General features: G+C 56.0%; 9 protein-coding genes across 9 annotated transcripts; 6 read left to right on the top strand and 3 right to left on the bottom strand.

The window, feature by feature from the left end:
• Positions 1-1963: 1963 nt before the first annotated feature.
• J4E78_010851 (uncharacterized protein) lies at positions 1964-3237 on the bottom strand (the record flags this gene model as incomplete). Its single annotated transcript, XM_049371427.1, has 2 exons — positions 1964-2217; positions 2280-3237. 2 exons carry the CDS (start codon positions 3235-3237, stop codon positions 1964-1966), a joined length of 1212 nt encoding a protein of 403 aa, XP_049216906.1.
• Positions 3238-3598: 361 nt separating this feature from the next.
• On the top strand, positions 3599-5408 carry J4E78_010850 (uncharacterized protein; the record flags this gene model as incomplete). The annotated part of the gene is made up of 3 exons (XM_049371426.1): positions 3599-3601; positions 3957-4839; positions 5050-5408. The coding sequence occupies 3 exons, from the start codon at positions 3599-3601 to the stop codon at positions 5406-5408; spliced, it is 1245 nt and encodes a 414-aa protein (XP_049216905.1).
• Positions 5409-8042: 2634 nt separating this feature from the next.
• Positions 8043-9185, top strand: J4E78_010849 (uncharacterized protein; the record flags this gene model as incomplete). The annotated part of the gene is made up of 1 exon (XM_049371425.1): positions 8043-9185. One exon carries the CDS (start codon positions 8043-8045, stop codon positions 9183-9185), a length of 1143 nt encoding a protein of 380 aa, XP_049216904.1.
• A 17-nt stretch (positions 9186-9202) lies between these two features.
• On the bottom strand, positions 9203-10153 carry J4E78_010848 (uncharacterized protein; the record flags this gene model as incomplete). The annotated part of the gene is made up of 1 exon (XM_049371424.1): positions 9203-10153. One exon carries the CDS (start codon positions 10151-10153, stop codon positions 9203-9205), a length of 951 nt encoding a protein of 316 aa, XP_049216903.1.
• A 283-nt stretch (positions 10154-10436) lies between these two features.
• On the top strand, positions 10437-14113 carry J4E78_010847 (uncharacterized protein; the record flags this gene model as incomplete). The annotated part of the gene is made up of 5 exons (XM_049371423.1): positions 10437-10500; positions 10565-11100; positions 11156-11222; positions 11271-12681; positions 12727-14113. 5 exons carry the CDS (start codon positions 10437-10439, stop codon positions 14111-14113), a joined length of 3465 nt encoding a protein of 1154 aa, XP_049216902.1.
• Positions 14114-14561: 448 nt separating this feature from the next.
• PRT1 (Translation initiation factor 3 subunit b) lies at positions 14562-16839 on the top strand (the record flags this gene model as incomplete). The annotated part of the gene is made up of 2 exons (XM_049371422.1): positions 14562-16376; positions 16429-16839. The coding sequence occupies 2 exons, from the start codon at positions 14562-14564 to the stop codon at positions 16837-16839; spliced, it is 2226 nt and encodes a 741-aa protein (XP_049216901.1).
• A 2686-nt stretch (positions 16840-19525) lies between these two features.
• J4E78_010845 (uncharacterized protein) lies at positions 19526-20214 on the top strand (the record flags this gene model as incomplete). Its single annotated transcript, XM_049371421.1, has 2 exons — positions 19526-19530; positions 19740-20214. The coding sequence occupies 2 exons, from the start codon at positions 19526-19528 to the stop codon at positions 20212-20214; spliced, it is 480 nt and encodes a 159-aa protein (XP_049216900.1).
• Positions 20215-20375: 161 nt separating this feature from the next.
• CYT1 (cytochrome c1) lies at positions 20376-21674 on the bottom strand (the record flags this gene model as incomplete). The annotated part of the gene is made up of 5 exons (XM_049371420.1): positions 20376-20487; positions 20540-21139; positions 21190-21252; positions 21311-21468; positions 21603-21674. 5 exons carry the CDS (start codon positions 21672-21674, stop codon positions 20376-20378), a joined length of 1005 nt encoding a protein of 334 aa, XP_049216899.1.
• An 819-nt stretch (positions 21675-22493) lies between these two features.
• Positions 22494-25240, top strand: J4E78_010843 (uncharacterized protein; the record flags this gene model as incomplete). Its single annotated transcript, XM_049371419.1, has 3 exons — positions 22494-22645; positions 22696-24718; positions 24767-25240. The coding sequence occupies 3 exons, from the start codon at positions 22494-22496 to the stop codon at positions 25238-25240; spliced, it is 2649 nt and encodes an 882-aa protein (XP_049216898.1).
• Positions 25241-25379: the final 139 nt, after the last annotated feature.

Raw genomic sequence — 25379 nt, 5'->3', positions numbered from 1 at the left:
CGAAGGAGGTTGCAGACTTGAACACTGTCATGGGTCGCAACCTTCAGACATGGCCTGGCGCGCGCGACATTGGGATACAAGAAGCCACCCTGAATGCTGAAGCTCGCCATCAAGATGCACAGCACACACACGACAAGCCAAGCCAGCCTGCTCTCGCCCGCGTACTTTCGCGTCGATCGGCAGCTTCATTCGACCCAGGCCCCGCTCCCGATGGTGGCCTCACAGCTTGGACCCAAGTCCTATGCACGCACCTAACTATCCTGACCACCTTTGGCTTCTTCACGTCATTCGGCGTGTATCAGACCTACTACGAAAACACACTCGGCATAGCTTCCTCGACCATTTCCTGGATTGGATCGCTTCAGGTATTCCTTCTCTTCTTCCTTGGCACTTTTACAGGCCGTGCTACGGACGCTGGACTTTTTCGCCCGGTCTACATCGCTGGTGCGTGCTTTCAGCTACTCGGTATCTTTACCTTGGCGGAGAGCAAAAGTGTTTGGCATGTCTTTCTCTCTCAGGGCGTATGTCTGGGAATTGCAAATGGGTTGCAATTCTGTCCGTCCATGGCCCTTGTCTCCACTTACTTTGTCAAGCGTCGTGCTTTTGCGCTGGGCTTCACAGCGCTGGGGTCCTGCACTGGGGGCGTCATTTTCCCGGTTATCGTGCAGCAATGTCTACCCAGCTTAGGCTTTCCATGGACAATACGCATCATCGGCTTTATCATGTTGCTCATGAATGCCATCACCATCGGCTTGTACCGTACCCGGCTCCCTCCCAGGAAAAGCGGTCCATTGGTCGACTGGGCGAGCTTCACGGAACTGCCATATGCTCTGTACTGTGCTGGTGCCTTTTTCAGTTTCTGGGGGTTGTATTTCGCTTTCTTCTACATTGGAAGTTATGCGCGAAATGTTCTTGGTGCCAGTTACCAGCAAAGTATCAATCTGCTTCTCGTGCAAGTATGCATGGGGTTTATCTTTCGCCTACTGCCGACCTACTATGCCGACAAGATCGGTGGGCTTAACGTTCTTATACCGTTCGCGTTTGTCTGTGGTATCATGATGTTCGTATGGATTAGAATCAACTCCATCGTCACCCTGTACGTATTTGCTGTCATATATGGAAGCGGGAGCGCCGTTATCCAGGCGCTTTGGCCTGCGGTGATCGGAAGTATGAGTCAGGAGAGAGATCTGAAGAAGTCTGGGGTGAGGATGGGCATGGCCTTCACCGTGGTGAGTATATCGAGTTTTACAGGTCCGCCACTAGCTGGAGCGATCATCCAGAGCCACAATGGCAACTACACGTATGCGAATGTTTGGGCGGGTCTGTCTTTCTTTGTAGGAGGGTTTCTTTTACTTGCTACTAGGGTGTCGCTGGTAGGCTGGGACTGGAAGGCAAAAGTCTAGAGGTAGCTTGCATCGAGCTTTCCTTGGCCTACCTTTCGTGCGTTGCCGCGATGTGTTCAGGATGACTAGGATTGGGGGGGTACAAGGGAACATGTTCCGTGCGATCTATGGGAAGATCATGACTTGCGACGTTCTTGCACTATCCTTCCTGTTTATCCTTGAGCGTAGTGACCCTTGCTAATAGGCCGGGGTCTTCTCTCTCTTTGTCCATCTTGGCATGCCAATCCGCCTCGGCCTTGGCTGCATTTTTGCGAACCCGCGCAGTGTTCCACTTCAACAATGACAGCAAAGCGGAAAGAAGATTGAGTCTACCACAGCCCAGGCAAATAAGATTCCAAAGTTCAAGCCAACTCGTGGATGCAGATCGAACAGGATTGACCGTGTGAGCTCGACGATATTGTGCATCGGCCAACCATAGCCCCAGCGATAAAAGCTCGGTGCAAGCTCGAGGGCATAAAACCCAGTGGCGACATTGCTGATAACCCAGATAATGAGCCACAACGCCGTCCAAGGGGAGCCCAGCAGCATGGCCATATTCTTGCTCGCAAGGCCAAAAGCAATCATTCCAACCCAATTTCCCATCCAGTATACCAAGAAGGTACCTCTGCCATACGCGTTAGGGTTACCGGCATGCTGATTGTGGGAGGCAGTAGGACAAAGGAGTAGACGAGAGAGAGAAAGAAGTAAGATGCGACCGTCGCGATGTAGCGCCACACGATAAGCTGATAGAAGTGCAGCGGTGGATGACCTTTGGGCGAGAGGTACTTCAGATGGATAGGTAGGAAGAGCGTAAAGCTAAAGAAGGAGATGATGACTAAATAGCGGTGTAAGATATTAGTATATGTCACATGCGGTTCGTACAGGAACATTGCTCACTCAGGTATATAAGGCCAATGCTAACCGCGGGTGTAGCGATAGGCGGTCCAAAGGGGCGCAAGTCGTTGACGGTGAACTCAATGCCGGGAGAGAGAGCTTGAGGTACAATGTCTAGGCGCATGTCCGTAACTGAAACGTTGTTCTGGAGAAGATGTGCGATCCACGCGCGGCCAAATTCGGTGACTACGCGCTTCTGGAGGGTGTTAATACTGGGTACAATGTAAGTCGAGGTGGTAATTTGATCGCGCGCCGAATTATAGATAATCTGGCAGGCACCCAAGGGATCGTAGCTCGCGTTCCCCAGTTTCACTGCGGCATCGAGCATTGCTGTGGCGTTGGAATTGATGATGACGGCCGCCCAGGCATGGAAGTCGTAAACTTTGTTGCGTACGTTCAGCGAGTCGTTGTTGAAGTCTTCGGGAGACGCAAAGGTGTAGCCAGGCACCACGCCATCTTCCTCCATGATGCTGCGAACAGTGCGAGTGACAAACGGACCCACGAAGGGTGCGACCCCGGTAAACGGTGGCTGGCCATCGAAGTCTACAATGGAGATGTTCAGACCCCCCACGTTTGCATTTTGACGAAACAGTGCACCCCAGAAAAGGCAAAGAAAGGCCATGATGGCAATGGCGAGAATGAGATTTGTACGAAGCCAGAGCCTGATCACGTGTAGCCTGACACCGGCCATGGACGAGTGAAAGAACCCGACAGGCGCCTGTTCTTGCACGATCCTGCGGCTACTCTTTGTGCGGCCACGCTGCAGCGTTGTTAGTCTATTGGTAGCGGCGGTGGTGCCATGCACCCTCTCGGTCTTGACACCCGTGGTCTGCTGCTCCAGAGGAGTAGAGCTGGCGGCGGCGGAAGCTTGTATTCCCAGCTCGGACTCGCTAGATGAGTTGGAATCGTATTCGTGATGATATCGTGGGGCGATCTGACATCCAAGTGTGGAATGAGACATGTTGGGCGCTACCTAGGTATGATTGATTACCTACTGGACATTTTCACTGCTTATATTTCCTGAGGCCCTGACACTTAGTGCTTGCTGTGGGTTGCTGACGGATGTACGCTAAAGTAACGCTAGTTCATTTGCAGTAAGATTATTCGATGGTTCCGTCTCTAGTGAACGCTACCTACCTATGTAGGTACCTACCTAGGTAAGCTTCACTCCCGAAGTCTTGAGTTACCTAGGTACGGCCGATGTGGCTGATGCCAAAATCATTGCTCAGCATTCTAGGTAAACTGATTCGAGCTATTTGAACGGTTCAGTAGAGTTTCCGCTGTGTGAGCCCAACGATCAGAGCTGCGCGTGTGGTTCCCAGATGGTACGAAACCCGAAATCGGTATAGCTTGGTGGCTGACATAAGCCCGGGAGAATCCAGGAGCCACCTGAGCACGGATCCGCTCAATCGCGCCACATGCCAACCGCCCAACTCTCATCATGACGGACGCGGACACCTGTGGCTTCAATTACTGCCTTTGCGGGGAATCGGGCCTTCGGTGCATCGCCTCAGACTCATCTACAGAATAGGCATGTCGGGCAGGGGGCGCAGAGGCGGTCGCAGCGCTAGAGGTGGCAGAGGACGAGGCAGAGGCAAGACGCGAATAGTATGCTACCGCCAAATCGCGAGACAATCGTGAGACAATCGCCACAACCAAACACTACTAAGATATGCGCAGTGGGAGTGGGAAGCATACACGCCTGGCGCCGAGGTGTACGACCAGTTATGGCGCATTCGCAAGGAGCCTGCCACTGTCACCGCACGACTACCTAACGTCTGCCCTATGTCGAACGCACGAACGCGAATACTCCATCGCCGACAGACCGAGGACCGCTTCAAGCGGGAGCTATACACCGTAGAGGTCACATATACGGGCGGACCGGGGAGTGCACGGGACGGTATTGCCCTTACACAGCTTGAGGATGTGGACCTGCAACGCATACTGCAGTTCGTTTCTCCAGCTGAACTGGAACGATATGAAACTGAGCAGTTCAGGCTCGAGGCAGAGGCAGAGGCCATTGCTATGCGCACCGAGGCCGAAGACCTGGCGCGTCGCCAACTGCGAAAGAATGCCAAAGGGCCAAACGCCAGCAAAGGGAGCCGCATGCTCAGCGCGCTCGCCTTCTCTGTAGAGCCGACCCCACATTCACGGGGTCGACCGAGAGCCACACGCGGAAAATGCAGGGGAAGGGCGAGAGGTGTAGAGCCAACAAGAGGCCTCGTCGTAAGCTCCCAACAGCTCAAGAACGACATGCACGAGCAGCTGGTAGACAGCGAACCTATGGTGTTCGATCGTACAACCGAACACATCGGACAACCCACGCAGACATCGCCCAACACCACACGCTCAGCTTTTGTCGCCAACAGCGCTCTTTCGGTATCACCAATACCCAGGAGAGTATCCATCTCTGTCCCTCGACGGGAACTTTCAGAAGTTTCCGAACCTTCCGAACCAGAAGATGTGGACTACTTAGCGCTCAGCGACAATGATGCAAAATCTACAAGAGGCGACTTACCATCGCTCGCAATCGAGGTTGGGAATGCGGGCAGCAGTAAAGATCGTCCGTTCTCTAGCCCATCCGGGATCGAGAGCACTCTTCCATGTCAACTTCATCCCATCATACCCGCTTTTTCACCGTCTGCTGATAACGTGCTCCAAGAAGCTCCAACGGCAGCTCCATTTTCCGCGCGAGACTCTGGCTCCCCAGCTACATTGGATTCCAGGGTGGCGGACGTCCTTCTGCAGACAGCGTCTTCCTCCAATTATTCAGCGCTTGCTGCATCAGACCAAGACGACATAATACCCTCACAACCCGCTTCGCCGCAATTTAAATCGGACGGATACGTCGGCAGCCGAATAACATCTATGCGCACATTGTATCCGGGACAACAGTCGCTCGAACACAACAACGAAGACGATGCAGAAGCGGATGCAACGGAAGAGTTTGCTGTAGAGGCCATCGTGGCGCATTTTCACGAGCACGAGAAGAACTACTACCTCGTCAAGTGGGAGGGATACGAAGACAGCCATGATTGGCTTCCTGAAGAAGATCTTGAGGGCGCTGCAGACCTGGTCACTGAATACAAGGAGCGGATTGGATGGAGGAACAAGAAAGTCGAAATAAGATGACATGATGTAACGAATGGGTTGAATGTAGATATGGGCTTCAATCTCTTAGTTGGTCGTCAGAAGACCAGGCATGTTGCCATGTCCCAATGCCTCATCTGCACCGTATCCATGTGCCTGCATCAGACGTTTCGAATTCCATCCACAGGGCCAGTTGAAAGAGGAGTGCGTCTCGGACAGACCCGTGTGTTGATCTGCTTACGTATATTGACTTACCTCCCTTGCTTGTTTCAGATCTGATAATGTCGTCGCATGATAATGTGGTTCGTGGGACAACAAAGCTCGTCCCGGTGGACTCATCAACATCGTAAGTTTGCCACACTGCATGCGAATAAGATCGTCATACCGCGTCGTGCTCCTCATCTATAAGTTGGCTTGCATGAGAATTTATTCAATGAGTGAAGATGTAGTGTTGCCGAACAAGGTCCACGACTTCACATCCAAATTATCAAGGTTGCGTCGTTGGTTCTTGCACAGAGAGGATCGCACACCTTGCACAACACGCGCACGTTAACCAGCTGATCTCGTAGGCTCGATGTTTTGCTTCGCGGAATGTGCGTCTGCTACCAGTTCTTGCTTGATCGCAATGTGACTAGAAGCTTCTTCCTGGTCGAGGTTCACCAGCGCAGTAACTGCGGTAGATAGGTCCGGAACTATCGGCCTTAGTGGTGGGCGATTCGGCAGGGTTTGCCAATATGCGTATAAGTTAGACGCCGACTTGAATCGTCTACTTCCTCCTACGCTCACGGATGCTGTGCAGACTTCACTCTTATACGGGTCCTGTTGCACTAGGCTCGGAGAGTCGATTTGCAGATCTCTGACCGAAGCAAAAACGTTGCGAATTACATAACCTATTAGACGTCTTTTTGAAGTTCTGAATGCAGCAGACTAGGCAAGTGTCCAAGTTGATATAATTCTGTTAAGGGCTGGAAACCTTTTGTTTTGTAAAACAGACGGAGAAAAGGAAAACTCTATTGCGCATTCGAGGCATCGACTCGGGGCACTTCTCTCGCTCTCTGAGCAGTTCGATACACTAACACAATGTCCTAATAGAATTGATACTATCATCCAGCAGCAGCTGGACCACACACTCCCCAAAAGTCGTCAAACCTTTGGGTGCTGGCAAAGTGGTAATTCTCTCGGATGTATAATGTTGAAAACTTAGGATCGTCATTCTGATCATTCAGAAACACATTTGGCATCCTCGATCATACGGATACATTTACTTCCAGGACAAACGCATTCGTGCGTAGACGCTATCGTCAATATTTGTTGGTCCTTGCCCATACGCAACCGATATGCTGGTAGTCGTCCCTTGCACAACTTGCGACGTTCGTTCTCTACCCGAGTCTCTACCACTATGTGATCTGGGTTTATACATCCTGGTTGATGACATAAATGACTAGCATGGGCGCTTTCGTATAGGAGGCGTCGGCGGTCTTCTTGGCTGCATTTATAGTCAGCCTACGTGAATAGCATGCAGAAGCGTGTCTGCCACCTGGTTGATGACAGCTCTTGGTGACAGATACCTATGTAAAGTATCTAGGTGTGCATGTGCGCCTATGGTAAAAGAGCAGCTACTCACGATTTATACCCTATGACAACAAGTCGAGCAGCGGACTGTGCAACCATGCGATCGAATCTTGGTGTACCGCTGGAACCCCTCTTACGGGTACTGATTGGAGCAATTTGTATATAGCCGTTTCTCTGAGCCGAAAATTAGTTCTTTTCTTGACAATACAAGGAACAGTTATTCGCTATGCAACGCGATACGAGATCACGGAATCTCACCTCCCGATTCTTGCGCTTGCGAGGCAAGATGCACCCTGCACAATTTGTTTCCGCTTCGAGGTATGCCTGCCCGGCATTGTTGTAACCTTTGTGCAGTCTACCCAGGGTAGTGCGCGCGTTGTATGGCGAACAAGCTTCGAGTTGTGTCCATGCGCGTCCCTTTTCCATGGCTTGGCTCGTGGAATAGAAAGTCTAACGTCTGCAGTGTATTGTTCGAGAAGTCGTTGCATGTAAGAAGCCACCTGGGCAAATAGCACTAGAGGTTACCTAGGTACCCATGTATTAGATCATCCCGAGGTCGCATCGTAAACAACAACACCACGCGAATAACATTGAGATGATGACATCATAAGCCGCGGGTCGCCATCATGATGCCGCCATCACCGTCATGTATCGATATGAAAGGCGCCGCATCTCTCCCTCTATCGTGGTACCTAGGTAGCGAATGGGCTTGCGGGTGCAGATCTCCCTTGGACGTCCAGGCAACCAGACTTTGTGTTTGATCGTGACGTGTGAACCATGATCACTTTGGCCAAGGGATTTCAACCACACGAACATGAAAACTCATAGTGATGCAGAGGAGAATGGTTGGACAAAGCTTGACGTAAGGGTAGATCTTGGATGTCCACCACGAGTGCCAGGGGATGACAAATTCGTGACGAACCGTGCTTACACAGTATCAAACATTAGCAGTGATAGTCTAAGTTGATGTATACGTCAAATATATTGTTCGCGTGACGTGACACGTGACGCGATGTCTCCAGGGTTCAGCCGAGGTCGTGGCTGAGCTGCGACATGCAACAACACAACACAGCGGCCACCGTCACTCTTGTACGCGACACAAGCATGTCGTCTTCTACGCGCTACGCCTACCCCTTTGCCGCCTCTCCCGACATCATTCGCTCGCACCAGAAAGACGCCTACTTCTCCGGCGTGCTTCTCGATCAGCTCTCGACGCTGTTGCGCAAGCTCTATGGCGCGCGCACGTCGCACACGTATGCGTCCGAGACGCGTGTAGCCGTAGAAGTCCTTTACCTCGGTCTGACGACGCTGATAGGGAACCGGACCCTGGGCGAGGAATACACAGACATTGTCCAGGTGGAAAGCGAAAGCGGACGCCTGCCGGCGCTGGGCCGCAGAGCTGGATACATACTCGGCTGCATCTTGGGGCCATATGTGCTCGGGAGGGCATTGCCGGCCTTGAGGCGGCGAGTGCGCGCAAAGCTCGAGGCGAATTTGCGGTGGCATGCACGACAACAGGCACGGGCACAGCATCAGGCACAGCAGAGTGGGAGCAAGACACAGATAGGGCGACCGTTGGGCATGCGCGTACAAAACTACCTACTCCGGAACCTCGACACCATTACATCGCCATCACCCGTGTACGCTCTCTCGTTGGCAACGTTTTACTTCTCCGGGAGCTACTACCACCTCTCAAAACGGATATGGGGGCTCCGGTACATCTTCACGCGCCAGGTGACCGAGGGCGACAATCGCGCAGGCTACGAAGTCCTGGGCGTATTGCTAGTCCTACAGATGGCTGTACAGGCTTACCTACACGTGCACAATACTGTCACCTCTTCGACAGCGGCAGTGGGTGGCGGCCACCCGCAAGGCACGTCGGCCATTGTCGGTGGCGGCGCAGAAGTGTCTCTGGATCCCAATGCTTACAGCGCCAACAACGCGCTACTATTCGACGCAGCGTCGGCGGTGCCCATAGCGGCGCCGTCCGACGTGCAAAAGTGGACACAGACACCAGCGTTGGACAAGGCAAGATACGAGCTGGAGGGGGAGGAAACAATGGGATGGATTGGCGGCGGCAATCGGAAATGTACGCTGTGCCTGGAAGAGATGAAGGATCCGAGTGTGACGACGTGTGGTCATGTCTTCTGTTGGACGTGTATCGGGGACTGGGCGCGGGAGAAGCCCGAATGCCCGCTTTGTAGGCAGACGTGTCTAGTGCAGCATGTGCTCCCGCTGAGGGGGTAGACGGGTGGCGTGTACAATCACAATATCTTCTCGGCCTCATCTATCAGTCGCTCTACCTGGAATGCGCTGTCTCCGCGGGTGAACATGTCGAGAAGCTGGCTGCGGCCCTTGCCCTCTTCCGTCTGCACGTAGAACTTCTGCATGCACATGACGAGCCATCTGGCGTCGTCGACCGATACGCCCCTGTTCTCAGTGACCAAGCCCTGGCCCAGGACCAAGTTGTGGGTCTCGGCGAGCTCGTGGTGGAAGGTGACGGTGGTGTGGGGACTGGCGAACTCGCCCCTGAGCTTAAACTCTGCCAGTGTCGTGAACATGAGCGTGGTGGTATCGACGTGCGGGTGGGAGAACTGGAGATAGTGCAGCTCGGCGGCTTGCTGCGTCTGAGGCGGCTGCTGCGAGGCCGATGGGGCGTCGGCGGGTATCTCGCGGGGGACAGGGAGGACGAACGAGGGGTGCTGTTTGGCGCTGCGAAGGAGCTGGGAGAAGGTGGTGGCGGGGACAGCGAAGTGGATGCTCTGCGGGTTGGCAGCGTGGCGTAGGCGCCACAGGGCCTGGACTTCCTTGCTGGGGAGCGCCTGGACTTTGGCGAGATCGAGGAACGAGTTGAGCGTCTTGATGCCCGGCGGCGGGGCCGTAGGAGAGCCTGGCGCAGCGGGCGGCGGCGGCGGAGGTGAGGGCCAGGGAGTCTCGGGCGGCGGCGTCAGGGGCGCGGTTGCGCCGGGCACCATGGCCTGCTTGCGCAGCTCCTCGATCTTGTCCTTGTACTGCTCCTTGAGCTCGTCGAGGTCCTTGAGGCCCTGTTGGCGCGCCTTGTGCTCGAGCTTGTCGCGGTACTTGGCGAGGATGCGCTCTTGCGAGTCGTGCGTGGCGAGGAAGCGGACGTCGTGCACCTGCGCCCAGCGGCGCTGGACGGCGCGCGGGCTGGCGAGCGGCTGGCGCAGGGCGTGACGCAGCGTGGGGAGCAGCATGGTGGGCATCGAGGAAGCAGCAGCGGGGGTGCAGAGTGAAGGGAAAATGCTGCGACGACGACGGCGGACGTGCGCCCATGCCCGCCGCTAGCGCGCGGGAGTAGCCACGGCGCCAATGCTGCTACTGCGACAGATCACGGCATATCGTACATCGCATATCGCATATCGCATATCGCATACCGCATATCGCATACCGCATCGCGCACCGCGCATCGCGCAGACCGCCGACCGCCTATCCATCCCGCCTCCCCTCGTCCGCCTCGACGGGCTGCTGCCAGCGGGCATGGGCGCAGTCAACAGCAAGGCCGGCGACGCAGGCGCCCTCTATCTGCGCGACCAGACTCGATGTAAGCCGCCGCCTCGATCCAGCTCGCCCGCTCGCCCGCTCGCCCTGCTAACCCTCGCGTGCAGTCTCCGTCGCCGCCCTCACCATCACCAACGCCCGCAACCGCACGCTGCTCCACGTCTCGCCCAACGCCTTCCCCGCCGCCCGCTATGCCGCCAAGCGCGAGCCGGGCGACGACGCCCTCATCGACTTCGTCCAGGACCCCGACGCGCTGCCCCACGCCGATGGCCCGCCCGCCTTCCTGCTGCGCCTGCCCAGCGACGACGAGCTGCTCTTCCACTTCACCTTTGTCCTGCGCCAGCACCTCGCCGTCCCCGCCACCTACACGCCTCCCCCGACTGCCCACGGCGCCCCCACGGGCCTCGTCGACACCCACATCCATGGCCTGACGTTTGTCTTTGCCTCGAGCGAGCGCGACCTCGACAATCTCGTCACGCGCGAGTTCCACGCCAACCCCAACCTCCACAAGAACCCCCAGGTCGAGCTGGTCGGCGACTACTCCACCGCCGGCCACTCGTCGGTCCAGTTCCAGTGGTCGTGGAAATGGACTCCGCCCCGCGCCCCCGAGTCGCGCCCCGGCGGCTGGCGCACCAGCTGCAGTGTGTGTAGCCCGCCTCGTCTGCCACTCCGTCGCCGCAACTGCTGACCCCCTCCAGTTCGTCGAGTATGACCAGCGCGCCCACCGCCTCGAGACGCTGGCGAGCTTCACCGTCTGGGTCCAGAGTCCGTACCATCCCCCGCCCTGCCCCCAACATCCGCTGACTACAACAGACACGCCGCGCCAGCTGCAGAGCCCAAAGTCGCCCTCGCCGCGCCTCGAACTCGGCGTCCCTCCCCGCCTGCGCGTCCCCTCGGCCCAGTCGATAGAGTCTCGCGTCAGCGACTCGGCAGGCGAGGACCGCGAGTGGGACGCGATACCTCCGCGATCGCCCATCTGCGAACCCATACCCGAGCACAGCCTGGGCCTCGTACCGAGCCACACCACCACACTGGCGAGCGGCACCGCCTCAGTCAAGCTCGACGTCTCACGCCCCGGTGAAGACCTCAGTCAGACCGACGATGGGCCGCTGTTTCGCGCCACGATGAAGTCACTCGAGCAGAAGACGGGCAACATGCGCACCAGGTGGAAAAAGGTCCTCAAACGCGCCGAGTCCGCCATGGAGGCCCAGGTCGCATGCAACAATGCCATGGCCGACCTCATGGACGCGCTCAGAGAGGCCTCGTCGTCCAATGCAAACGCAGTGCAGCCGGCCATTGACCACTACTTTGACAAGATTGCCAAGGAGATTCTAGGCTACGAAAAGTCCAATTCCACAAACATCCAAAAACTCATCATTGATCCCATATACAAGCTTTACAATATAGACATCAAGCAGGCCGAGACGAAACGCAAGGACTTTGAGGAGGAGAGCAAAGACTACTATCAATACCTAGGACGATATCTCGGCCAACGGCAAGACTCACTGAAGGAGAAGAAGCGCGCCGAGACCGACTCAAAATACCAAGCCAAGAGGCGCAACTTTGAGCTGAAGCGCTTCGACTACTCCTCATTTATGCAGGACCTGCATGGAGGTCGGAAAGACCAGGAGGTGCTCTCCCACCTTACGCAATATGCCGATGCCCAAGCCAAACGCTATCTTGAGACGGCGAAGAAGATTGAGACCATGTTGCCGCACCTAGAGGCCCTGAGCTGCGAGGTCAAAGAGGCAGACAAGGAGTTTCAGATCCAGAGGACCGAGCGCGAGGAGAAAAGACGAGCGCTGGAGACGATTAAAAAGACTTTCGATGAGGTACCCGTGCCCTCCCTCACATCTCCCGCAGCATCAACAGGCAGTGTGCCGAAAACAACGTCGAGGTCAGATCCAGAGCCGCCTCCTGGCCGCAAGGGCAGTCTTGTACCCATGTTTCAAAGCACAGTCATGCCGCCCCAGACTATCTCATCTACAAGCATTCCCTCCTCCATAGCGTTACCGCAGAGCCCCGAGGCTACCAAGGCGAGCCTGGCCATGGCGGCCCCGCAGCCGGACAAGTTCAAGGGAATCAGAGATCTCGAAGAAAAGGACCCCGCTGCAATGGCCGAAGCTGGTTCGGGTGCGCACCGCAAGGAAGGTCTTCTGTGGGCCCTCAGCAGGCCCGGAAGCCATGTGGATCCCAAGGGCCTGAACAAGCAAGCCTGGCATAAGTAGGTATAGCCTCTTTCAGTCGGAAGCCTGCTGACATTATCCAGGTTCTGGATCGTCCTTGATCAGGGGAGGCTTTCAGAGTACACCAACTGGAAGCAGAGTCTAGAGCTGCACATGGAACCAATCGACCTCCGCATGGCCTCAGTAAGGGAAGCGCGCAACGCAGATCGCCGGTTTTGCTTCGAAGTCATCACCCCCCAATACACGCGAGTGTACCAGGCAACCAATGAAGAAGACATGAAGTCGTGGATCAGTGCAGTCAACAATGCTTTGCAGACAGCTGTTGAGGCGACAGGAAAATCGGATCGGCCATCAACAGACTCGCTGCCTGGACAGACGCACCGAGATATTGCATCAGTGCTCACAGGTAAGAGTCCATCAATGTCAAGTCATCGAAACACGTACGGCTCCAAGGCACCGGCGCGGCATGCCACCGTAGGTGATCGACCTGGCGGATACCGGCGAGAGGAGGCGTTTGGCGATGAAGGTAAGCTGCTTAGGCAGGTAAGAGACGCGGATTCCAGCAACAAAATGTGCGCAGATTGCGGTACGGAGATCAAGGTGGACTGGGTTTCCATCAACCTCGGCATCATCATTTGTATCGAATGCAGTGGCATACATCGGTCACTCGGCACCCACATTACAAAGGTGCGTTCTTTGACTCTGGATGTCACGTCCTTCACTCCCGATATCATCGAGATACTGCTCAAGATCGGCAACCGCGTCAGCAATTCCATCTGGGAAGCAAGACTGGAACCCGGGCTGAAGCCGGGGCCAATGTCGACAAGAGAGCAAAGGCTGCATTTCATTACTTCAAAGTACGCCGATCGGACCTACGTAGCACCCATAACACCGACCATGTCACACTACGCAAATCCAGAGGAGACGCTTCTAGCGTCGGTTAAGAAGAACGACATTCAGAACGTGCTCTACGCTCTAGCTCTGAGGGCAAATGCAAACGCACGCGACCGATCACGAGGCACACACGCCGTGTTTCTAGCGCTTGCAGCCGCCGACCCAGCATCTCCTTCAGCGACGGCATCACCAGCAAGCTCGCCAAGCTCAGCGGCTCGCCCAGGCACAGCGCAGCCTAGCCGCAAAGCGTTCCCCGTAGCGGAGCTGCTGCTGCAAAACGGGGCCGAGCTGCCAATGCTGCCAGCGCCCATTCCCCTCGGCCACTCGGCACGAAGCTATCTTGACTTCAAGGCAGAGCAGCGTGCTGGCAAGCGGCCGGCACCCATGGTGGGCAGTCAGGCCGCACCCAGCGCAGAGAAGGCTCCGTCTTTGCCGCCCATCATGGCGGGCAACGGCAGCTCTCCGTCGGAACGAGCGCGCGAACGGGATGCGCGGCTGCAAAAGCGAGTCTCGGCGAGCGGAAGGTTGGTCAAGACTCCGAACGTCGACTTGAGTGAAGGTAAGCGCGGCTCGTAGAGCTAGCCGATGCTTACATGTTGTGTCTTGCTGTAGTGTCTACCTTCCCTGGGCGGCGTGCGGCCTGGTGCGATGGGCGTCAACGGGCTGAGGGTGTCCTGGTGCATGTGACGAGACGGATGGGGGCAATCTAGTGCACGTTGGATCAGGCGCATTGCGGTTGTGTTGGATAGACCATGTTTCGCGGGCGGCAACTGGTTTTGTTTGGGCGTGTTGTGTGTGTACTGTAGTGTAATGAGTAATTCACGACGTGGCCAGCCTGCGAGCCAGACGGGCGTGACTGTGGTGAAGTGTTGGCGCGGACCTCGCATGGAGCTAACGGGCCCGTGGACCCCACTCGAGGGCTAGCGCGCACCAAAATTACCTGGGTCGCAAAGTTATCCAAACCGCACCCCGCCGCTGTATTGTAACTACGACCGCAACCATCACCGCAACCATCACCGCAACCATGGCCTCGGCATACTCGAACCTGCCCATGGACGGCGACGACGAATTCGACGAGAGCCAGATCGACTTTACCGACATCGAAGATCAGTTCCAGGTGCGGCTCGACGAGGGGCTCGACGCCTTTGTCGTCATCGACGGGCTGCCCGTGGTGCCCGAGGACAGCAAGGCCAAGCTCGTCAAGTTCGTGCTGAGGAAGCTCAACAGCGTGGGCAAGGTCAAGGACGACGGCGTGCACATGCCCGTCGGCGAGGCGGGCAAGACGGAGGGATATGCCTTTGTCGAATACAGCGCGCCCGCCGAGGCCGTCGCGGCGGTCAAGCAGCTCAACGGGACTGCCCTCGACAAGAGGCACACCATGGCCGTCAACAAGCTCACCGACATCGACCGCTACGGCAAGGAGGGCCGCATCGACGACGAGTACCACGCCCCCGAGATCCCGCCCTTTGAGCACAAGGAGCACCTGCGCTGGTGGCTCGGCGACCCCGACAGCCGCGACCAAATGGCCATGTACCGCCAGGACAAGGTCGGCGTCTTCTGGAACGACAAGGAGGACCAGCCCGAGCAGGTGGTCGACCGCGAGAACTGGACCGAGTCCTTCATCCAGTGGTCGCCCCAGGGAACCTACCTCACCTCCATGCATGCCCAAGGTGTCCAGCTGTGGGGCGGCAAGGCCTGGAGCCGCCAGAAGCGCTTCGCCCATCCCGGCGTCAACCTCGTCGACTTCTCCCCCAGCGAAAAGTACCTCACCACGTGGTCCCACCGCCCCCTCCAGGTCGACGAGAACCACCCCGTCCCATCGCTCTCGCTCGAGGAGGACGGCAAGAACTACATCATCTGGGACATTGCCACGGGCAAGCCTCTGCGCTCCTTTGCTACCATTGACGTCCCTGGTGGCATCGATGCCGAGGGCAACCCGGTCAAGAAGAAGCTGCAATGGCCGACGTTCAAGTGGTCCTCTGACGACAAGTATGTTGCACGCATGACCCAGGGCCAGTCCATCTCCATCTACGAGCTGCCGCGCATGAACTTGCTCGACAAGACTTCCGTCAAGATCGAGGGCGTCATGGACTTTGAGTGGGCCCCCGCAACGCCCCGCAGAGAAGGCATCAAGACGTACGAGCAGCTCTTCTGCTACTGGACCCCCGAGCTCGGGAGCAACCCCGCCAAGGTCGGCCTCATGTCCGTCCCGTCGAAGGAGATTGTGCGCACCCGAAACCTCTTCAACGTGTCAGACGCCAAGCTTCACTGGCAGTCGGAAGCTGCCTACGTCTGCGTCAAGGTCGACCGCCACTCCAAGTCCAAAAAGTCTCTCGCCACCAACTTGGAAATCTTCCGTGTCCGCGAAAAGGGTGTGCCTGTTGAGGTCGTTGACTCCATCAAGGACACTGTCATCAATTTCGCCTGGGAGCCCAAGGGCAACCGCTTCGTGCTCATTACCACTGGCGAAGTCATCCAGGGCGCCGCTGTTGGCCCCAAGACTGCCGTCTCTTTCTTCGCTCCCGAGAAGCTCAAGGGTGGCGCGCCTGGCAACTTCCGTCACATCCGAACCATCGACAAGAAGAACAGCAATGCCATCTACTGGTCGCCCAAGGGACGATTCGTCGTTGTCGCTGCTCTACAGTCGCAGCAGTCATTCGAACTCGAATTCTGGGACATGAGCTTCGACAGGCCAAAGGAGGAGTCCGAAAAGGGCGACAAGGAAGTCAATGCCAACTTGCAGCTCATGGATACCGCCGAGCACTACGGCGTCACCGACATTGAATGGGACCCGACTGGCCGCTATGTCGCCACAGTCGCTAGTGCCTTCCGTCATCGCGTATGTATCATCATCACCATTATGCTCTTTTGTCTCTGCTGACACGCACTAGATGGAGAACGGTTACCACCTCTACGACTTCAAAGGCACGCTGCTCCGCGAAGAAGCCATCGAAGGCTTCAAGCAGCTCCTGTGGCGCCCACGGCCCCCGACCCTCCTCTCCAAGGAGGAACAAGCCGAGATCCGCAAGAATCTGCGCAACTACTCCAAGGTCTTTGATGAACAAGATATTGCGAAGAAGAGCTCCGCCAACAAGGCTGTGGTGGAAGCTCGCCGCGAGATGCTGGATGAGTGGCGCAGGTGGCGCGAAGAAGTTACACAGAGGCTACGCGATGAAGGCGCCGACCTTGAGCTGGCATCTCTCAAGGGTGAGACGCCTGGTCAAGCGGATGATGGACATCAGGAAGAGATTGAAGAAATAGTAGAGGAGATTATCGACGAGACCGAAGAGGTTGTCAATTAGGTGGTCAAATGAGTAGAACCGAGTTGTGTGACAGCAGTTTCAACCAGCATGCTAGCAGCACATTGCTCCGGGCATATGGAATAACGAAGGTTACTAAGCTCACGTCCACTCACATCCGCCTTCTCCAATGTGTCCCTTGAATGGCGTTGCCGGCTTGTTTTTCGAAGACCGATCATGGTGGAATCAGGACTTACTTGCGTTCTACTTCGAGTGCGTGTAATAGTGTAACAATGTGCACACGAAGCTTCAACGCAATATCTGCAGGAGCTGCAACTTGAAGCAAGGCCTAAGCCGTCGTTTGAGCGTCTGAGCCAGCCTTTGTCTCGCTGATGGTCCGCAGCTCGGGCGTCGCTCTTTGCTTTGATGCTATCTGACAGCTTCCCGGCCTTACCTTATGAAACAACGTAATGGTAATGTGTACATAGGCGAGGCAATCAGTGACCAAGCGATGTCCTTCAATTGAGGCTTGTATTGATATGAACTTAGGCTGTATTAAGGGTGCTTACGTGAAGGAGTGGAGACCTGCCTCCCGTTAGACATTAGTAATATGTGAGAGAGCGTTGCTGCGATAACATAGGATCTAAGTGACCGCTACACAGACTTAATTTCACAAGCTTGTACACCTTACACAGACGTGCTATAATAATTATAAAAGTTACAATTATGTTACAGTCTAGCGATTAACCTATACAATGTACCCAAACTTACTCTAGACTACGGTAATCTAGCTTATTTTCTCTTCCGCCCTTCTAATTTCGCTCTATAATCCTACTCGTGTTAGTACACTCTAAATCTCGCTCACCCTTTAGTCTCTGTGTGCTTACCTGACAGCTGATCCTTAAGCCCTCTTCCAAGCCGACTCGAGGCTTATATCCTAGCAGTAACCTCGCCTTCGAAATACTAACATAGCGGTCCCGACATCCGTCACTTACAATGCCCCGACTAAGCACACCCTCCGTCCCTGTCACCCAGCTAATCCATTCGGCACAATAGCCCAAACACCATGTCAATCCTTCTGGAACCCGGACATGGAACTTTGGAACATGGCCGAACTCCTTCCACACAGCTATGCAAAGGTCCCTCGCTGTAATCGGCTCGCCGTTGGTAATGAAGATGGCCTCTCCAGCAGCTGTTTGCGAATTTAACAAGTTTCCAACGGCGAGGACATGGGCGTCTGCTATGTTTTCTACGTAGACGAAGTCCTGGAGATTGGTCCCTGTGCCTAGAATAAAGGGTGTCTGGCCGGCTGGGATGCATGAATGTATCGTAGGGATGCACACAGTGTCGTTGCGACCGAAGATGGGTGCTGAGCGCAGGGCACAGGTGGCGAAGTCATTCGTATTTGCGGAGAGCACAAGGGATTCAGCGAGTGCCTGCTATGCATGAGTTGGTTATACAGTACGGAGGTGAAGTGTGCGGTGTCGTGGCTAGAGCAGTACAGGGAGGTTTTATACAAATTGGAGGAAGAGCAATAGTGAATCGGCAGTATTCTCTGCACATAGGAAAGAGAACATGAATAGAGTAAAACTTTGTTACCTTGCTTTGTCCATAGCTCGTATGTACACCTCCCGTGGGCCAATGCTCATCTACATTCCTGAAGTCGCGATCCAACTCGTCCAACACGACAGTCACGCTACTGGTATACACAAAGGCTTTTGTACCGCACTCCCTACTTGCTTCGACAACATTCCTTGTTCCCTCGACGTTTGTCCTGAAGATGGCCCCTTTGCCCTTCATGGAATAGCGCTTCGTCCCCAGAGGGAACACACCCACTGTGTGAATGACGACGGCCGGTCGAGCTTCGGAAAAGACGCTGTACAAGGAAGATGGGTCCAGAATGTCGCAACGAACATAGCGTACAGTGTTGGTAAAGGTGGTGCTACCGAGCGAAGGCGGGTTAACGTCTATGACGGTGATGGCGTATCTTCGGGTGCTCAAGAGTGCGGAGACGACGGCGGTGCCCAGGAAGCCACAGCCACCCGTTACCAGAACGCGTGTTGGCTCCATTACAGCGCATGGAAATTATCGCTGATGTTATTGCATAGAACTTGGTATGTTGTGGTTGCGCGCCGTAGTCGTTGGCGGTCGACGTCGCGGTGGACCTCGGGAAGAGCAGGATACATGATAGAAGCGGGTCGTGTCCGAGAATCGCCGCGCTTTCCCGCTTCGCATCAAACGCTTGTAATGCTAAACGTGCATTATCGTTGCATAGCAAATATACACGTCTGGTATATTATAATTAATTGTACGTCATGCCGGGCAATTTACAAGCGATGCGAAAGTCTGCAGTTTGTCGCTGGTGTTACACTGCCGCCAAATCAACTTTCCTATAACGTGGACTGAGCTGACAGAGGTTGATAACAGCTATACCAAGCGCAACTCTACGTCCATTTTACGCAGGTGTGCATTTGTTGTAGTGCAAGAATTCTAGTGAGTTGGCTTTTACAGCTTTGAATACCGCCTGCGCAATCTCTGATTGATTTGCGATGCAGGAACAACATCGATCACCAAAGAAAAATATTGCTTGATTGCCGGCGCCATGAGAGTTAACGAAAGCGAAGGCATGTAGTGAAAAGATCTGAACCCATGCTACGAGGCTAATTTTATCTAGCCATCTTGACACCTCGTCTGATCCTTGTGCCTTATAGCTTGCACCATGTCCCTACATACCACGAATGGATGCAAGATGAGGTAAGGCCTACCCAGCCTCCTATCTCTCCTAATATACGGCTGATTAGTGTGTAGGAATTGCAAACGCTTACAGCTTCTGAGCCGCTGACGCTTTCGGAGGAGTACGCTATGCAGTCCTCGTGGCGACGGGATGCAGATAAGTTGACTTTCATCATCTGCACTTCGCCACACACACCGCAAGCACTGTCGGATGTCTCTATACCTATTAGAGTCACTGGCAAGATAGACGACACGCCCAATTGTATGATTGGGGATGTGAACCTGTTTTTGTACCCGTCCGAGGACTGTAACGATGGCGCAGGAGAACAAGGCAAACACGAGACTGTAGAGATGGACGCGGTGGGCGAGTTGGAGATAATGATTGCCCGGCCTGACGCACGAGGAAAAGGGCTAGCAAAAGAAGCCCTACAGGCGTTCATCTGGTACATATCTACCTCGCTGCCAGCCATCCTGGACGAGTACGCGAAGGGAGCCAACAACAAAGACAAGCCCAAGTCTCTGAGCTACCTCCGTGTCAGAATCGACAAGGACAACATCCCGAGCCTCAGTCTGTTCAAAACGTTGGGCTTCAGCCAAGTTAGCGAACCTAATTACTTTGGGGAAGTGGAGCTACGGTCAGAGATTGCAAGGCACGGGATAGACAAAGCTTGTTTGTTGGCAAAAAGCGTCTCGTACGAAGACTGATGAACAAACATGTCTGAGATGAGTAAATCAAAAATAGGAGATTGCATGACACGACGCAAAGAAATGTCATTGTTGAAAGCACCTGGCAATGTACACGATATAAAACACACGCTTCCGCTACCGGGTCTCCTGAAGCGCGCAAATACAGACCCTCTCTCCGTCTATTGGTTCGTCTTGCCGGAAGTGTTTGGCTTGGGGACGTGGTCGAGAATGCTCTTGTTTGGCGGTGGCTGGTAGACGATCTTCCTCGTCTTCAGCGGGGCCCACTTGTACCTGTCGTGGCTGTTAGTCATGTGGGTAAAGTGGCGGAGCTGCAAATACTTGCCTCTTGACCCAGACACTGAGGGCGAACAGGACACTGGTGACGGCAAGAACCTTCCAGCCCATCTTCTTACGGTCGTCCATCTCGGGCTCGGCGGTCCAGTTGAGGAACTCGACGACGTCCTTGGCCATCTGCGAAGTCGAAGCCTTGGTGCCATCATCGTATTCAACCAAGTCGTCGTACAGCACACGGGCCATGGCGATTCCAGTGCCGGGGAAGTAGGGGTTGAAGTTGAGGCCTTCCTGGACAACGGCACCAGCAGGCGGCTCCTCGGGGTAGCCGGTCAGCAAGCTGAAGATGTAGTTGCAGCCGCCGTGGCGGGCCTTGACCATGAGGGACAGATCCGGAGGCAGGGCACCGTTGTTGGCAGCGCGGGCGGCCTCGTCGTTCTTGTAGGGAGCGGGCATGTAGTCGGACAGCTTTCCGGGGCGCTTCTCGATTTCGCCCTGGTCGTTGGGCTCTGTGTCGTATTCGTTCTCCTCGGCCAGGGCCTTGGCCTCGTCAACCGTCATGAACTTGCCGACGACGGCGCGGTAGGGCACACGCGAGATGGAGTGGCACGAGGCGCAGACCTCGCGGTAGACCTGGAAGCCGCGGCGGAGACTGTGACAGGTTAGGGGGCGGGCATGTGCGGTGCGGTGGGGAAGACGTACGCTCCGTGGTCGAAGGTCTTGTGCCACTTCTCGTGCTCCCACGGGTATTGGGTCGGGTGGAGGCTGTACAGGCACGACGTCAGTACATGGCCGCGGGCCGGGCTATCTGGGGCGCACTCACCCTTCTTCGGCGGGGGTCATGGCATCGACGTGGCGTCCGTAGAGGTGCCAGTACCAGGCAGTCGAGCCGACGGCGAAGAGAGTCGCTCCGGCGGGCAGGGCGTTGTTCTTCCAGGCCGAGGCGGCGCTGTCGGCGGAGGACCATGTCGAGGCGAAGCGCTGTATCACGCACTGGGTCAGCCAGATGATTCAATGGAAGCGGGGGCTGGCCCGAGTATGGCAGCCGGGCCAGCAGTACGGCGATGCAGCTTGCGCCAGCTGCCGGGAGATGCTGGGCCATGCGGGAGGCGTACCGGTTTGCTCGAGGCATTGCGGGCGGCGGCGGCGGCGGAGCGTGCCGTACGCAGTGGTGAGCGAGCCAACATGGTCATGAGAAGCTGGCTCGGGGCTGGGGGAGACGCGAGCAATGGGTTGGCGGCGATGGTGATGCGGCGGAGAACTGGTGCGAGACCATTTTCCAATTTCCAAGCTAACTAATCCACATCACGTGCGCTATCATTGGACGAGGCTGCCATGACGCCTCCGGACTGTATTTTGCTCTCGCACATCGCCTTGCATGCGAAGGCGAGTGTATCCGAGAGGTGCAGGCTGCGACTGGCAGTGCGGCATCACATGGCATGGCAGGCAGTGCAGAGGGTCCCGCGTGGAAGAGACTTCGTCCGTGATACGCAGCAATGTAGCCCTACTTCTATACCCTTTCGCTCATGCAGGAATTGCAAAAGGGCTCAAACGAGGGCTGCTTCTCTCTAGCAAGACTGGCAGTGCCGGGGCAGTGCCAGAACACACGGCGTCCCCAGGAGCGGGAGACGTCGTCGAGCTTCTTGCGTGGTGCCGGAACGCAACGCGACGTCGGCCTGGCTTATATAGTGGACACGGCCCCGATGCGAGCTAGGCTGCATCTGGCCGCGAAGAGAGCGCTGGAGGACGTCGAGCTCTCGCGGCGCAGGGGACAGGTCGCGACACAGCACACGAGAAGCCAGATGCACCGCTTCACCTACCATGGACGTCTTCTGGCCGCTCCCAGCCGCCGACTGAAGCCACGGCGGACGCTACTGCACACGCTCACACCGAACGCGCGACTCTCTCCTCCCCCCACCAACAGCCCTCGCCCGGTCCCTCGTCCCCCACCACCCTCCCGTCACCCTGCCCTTGTCCCCGCAAGGCACTGTTCCCACCGACGAAATATGTGCAAGCACTTCGGCGCAGAGGGCCACGCGTCCATCGACATCACCAAGGGTCGCGAGGTGCTGCCCGCCAACGTCAAGCCCGTCCACTACGACCTCACACTCGAGCCCGACTTTGCCAACTTCACTTACCAGGGCACTGTCACCATCGAGTATGTGCCCGTCCGCCCGTATGAGGAGGGCCCTGCTGACACTCGGCCAGTCTAGATGTCGTCGACGACACCACGTCCATTGCCCTCAACACCAACGAGCTCAAGATCCACTCGACCAAGGTCACGGCCGGCCAGCAAGTCATTACCGAGTCGCCTCATGTCACCACCGACGACGATGCGCAGACGACCACGGTCAGCTTCGACCAGACCATTCCGGGCGGTAGCCAGGCGAAGCTCACCATGGCCTTCGCCGGAGTGCTGAACGACAACATGGCCGGCTTCTACCGCTCCTCCTTCAAGGCTGCCGACGGCTCCACTACATACATGGCCACGACGCAGATGGAGCCCACAGATGCCAGGCGGGCGTTTCCTTGCTTCGACGAGCCCGCGCTCAAGGCCAAATTCACCGTCACCCTCATCGCCGATGAGAAGATGACCTGTCTCAGCAACATGGACGTAGCGTCGGAGAAACAGATCCAAAGCACCATCTCGGGCGGAAGGCGCAAGGCCGTCACCTTCAGCCCGACGCCTCTCATGTCGACCTACCTCCTGTGCTTCATTGTCGGTGAGCTCAACTACATCGAGACGAACAACTTCCGCGTCCCTGTGCGAGTCTATGCGCCAAAGGATCGGGACATCGAGCACGGCCGCTTTTCGCTCGAGCTGGCGGCAAAGACGCTGGCATTCTACGAAAAAACCTTTGACAGTCCCTTCCCGCTGCCCAAAATGGACATGGTCGCGATTCCCGACTTCAGTGCAGGTGCCATGGAAAACTGGGGCCTCGTCACATATCGTGTCGTCGACGTGCTCATTGACGAAAAGGTCAGCGGGGCAGCTACCAAGCAGCGCGTCGCCGAGACGGTGCAGCACGAGCTTGCCCACCAGTGGTTTGGTAATCTCGTGACCATGGACTTCTGGGACGGCTTGTGGCTTAATGAAGGATTTGCAACGTGGATGTCGTGGTATTCCTGCAATGTCTTCTACCCTGACTGGAAAGTCTGGGAAGGCTATGTTACAGACAATCTAGCCAGCGCACTCTCGCTCGACTCGCTACGAAGCAGCCATCCCATCGAGGTACCGGTAAAGCGCGCAGACGAGATAAACCAGATCTTCGATGCCATCTCATACTCCAAGGGCTCGAGTGTCATCCGCATGATCTCCAAATATGTCGGAGAGGACACCTTCATGGAAGGAATCCGCCGGTATCTCAAAAAGCACGCCTATGGCAACACAGAGACTGGTGACCTCTGGGCTGCCTTAGCAGATGCCAGCGGCAAGGATGTTGGCAAGGTCATGGACATCTGGACCAAGAAGGTCGGCTTCCCAGTCGTTACCGTCACGGAAGGCACTGATTCCATCCACCTTAAGCAGAACCGCTTCCTCCGCACTGCCGATGTCAAGCCAGAGGAGGATCAAACCCTGTACCCCGTATTCCTTGCGCTGCGGACCAAGGAAGGAGTTGACGAAGACTTGACGCTTTTCGATCGTGAAGCCGACTTTAAGCTCAAGGAACTCGACTTCTTCAAGCTTAATGCGGACCACTCTGGCCTCTACCGGACCTCGTACACGCCAGAGCGCCTACGGAAGCTGGGCATCTCGGCCAAGGAGGGCCTCTTGACCGTTGAGGATCGAGCTGGCATGATTGCTGACGCAGGCTCGCTGGCGGCATCTGGCTACCAGAAAACGTCTGGTATACTCTCGCTCCTTGACAGCTTCAAACACGAAGCAGAGTTTGTCGTCTGGGGAGAGATCACGGGTCGTATTAGTTCCCTCCGGGGTGCATGGATGTTTGAGGACCAGAAGATCCGGGACGCTCTGAAGAAGTTCCAGTTGGAGCTCAGCGCAGAGAAGGCACATGAGCTGGGATGGGCATTCAATGAAAAAGACGGTCACATCGAGCAGCAGTTCAAGGGTCTCATGTTTGGTGCTGCCGGTATCGCTGGCGACGAGGACATTACCAAGGCATCCTTTGACATGTTTGACAAGTTCAAGGCAGGCGACAAGTCTGCCATTCACCCCAACATCCGCGGCAGCGTGTATGCCATTGTGCTAGCGAATGGTGGGCAAGAAGAGGTAAGCAGTGCTACGAGGATGAATGGAATGCAGACTGACCAGACGCAGTACGATGTCATCGTCAACGAGACTCGGAATGCCGCCACAAGCGACGAGCGCAACTCGGCTCTTCGCGCACTAGGCCGTGCCAAGTCTCCAGAGCTCATTCAGCGCACGCTTGCCATGGCTCTCAGCGACGAAGTCAAGGGCCAAGACATCTACTTGCCCATTGCAGCATTGAGGTCACACGCGGAGGGCTGTCATGCGCTCTGGAAGTGGGTCAAGGATAACTGGGAGGAGCTGGAGAGAAGGCTCCCCCCTAGCCTGAGCATGCTAAGTTCGGTGGTTGCCATTACAACATCAGGCTTCACCCACCGGGAACACATAGAGGACATTGAGGCGTTCTTCAAGGGCAAGAGCACCAAGGGCTTTGATATGGCGCTGTCCCAGAGCATCGACGCCATCAGCGCCAAAGCCGCATGGCTTGAGAGGGATGCGGACGATGTCAAGACGTGGTTGAAGGAACACAAGTATCTGCAGTAGGCGCCCCTGTCGGTGCACTGTTGTGAGAAATGGCTGTACAATATAGATGAAGAAATCAAAGACCCATGCCGCCAACGCTATGAAGAAGAGTGCGCGATACCCAGGGAGCCGGTGCGTGATGAAGCTAGCATGTACCATG

The sequence above is a fragment of the Alternaria triticimaculans genome (genome assembly GCF_023758025.1).
Source record: "Alternaria triticimaculans strain BMP 0046 chromosome Unknown scaffold_40, whole genome shotgun sequence".
Lineage (NCBI taxonomy): Eukaryota > Fungi > Ascomycota > Dothideomycetes > Pleosporales > Pleosporaceae > Alternaria > Alternaria triticimaculans.
This window is presented reverse-complemented; position numbering and strand designations above follow the sequence as displayed.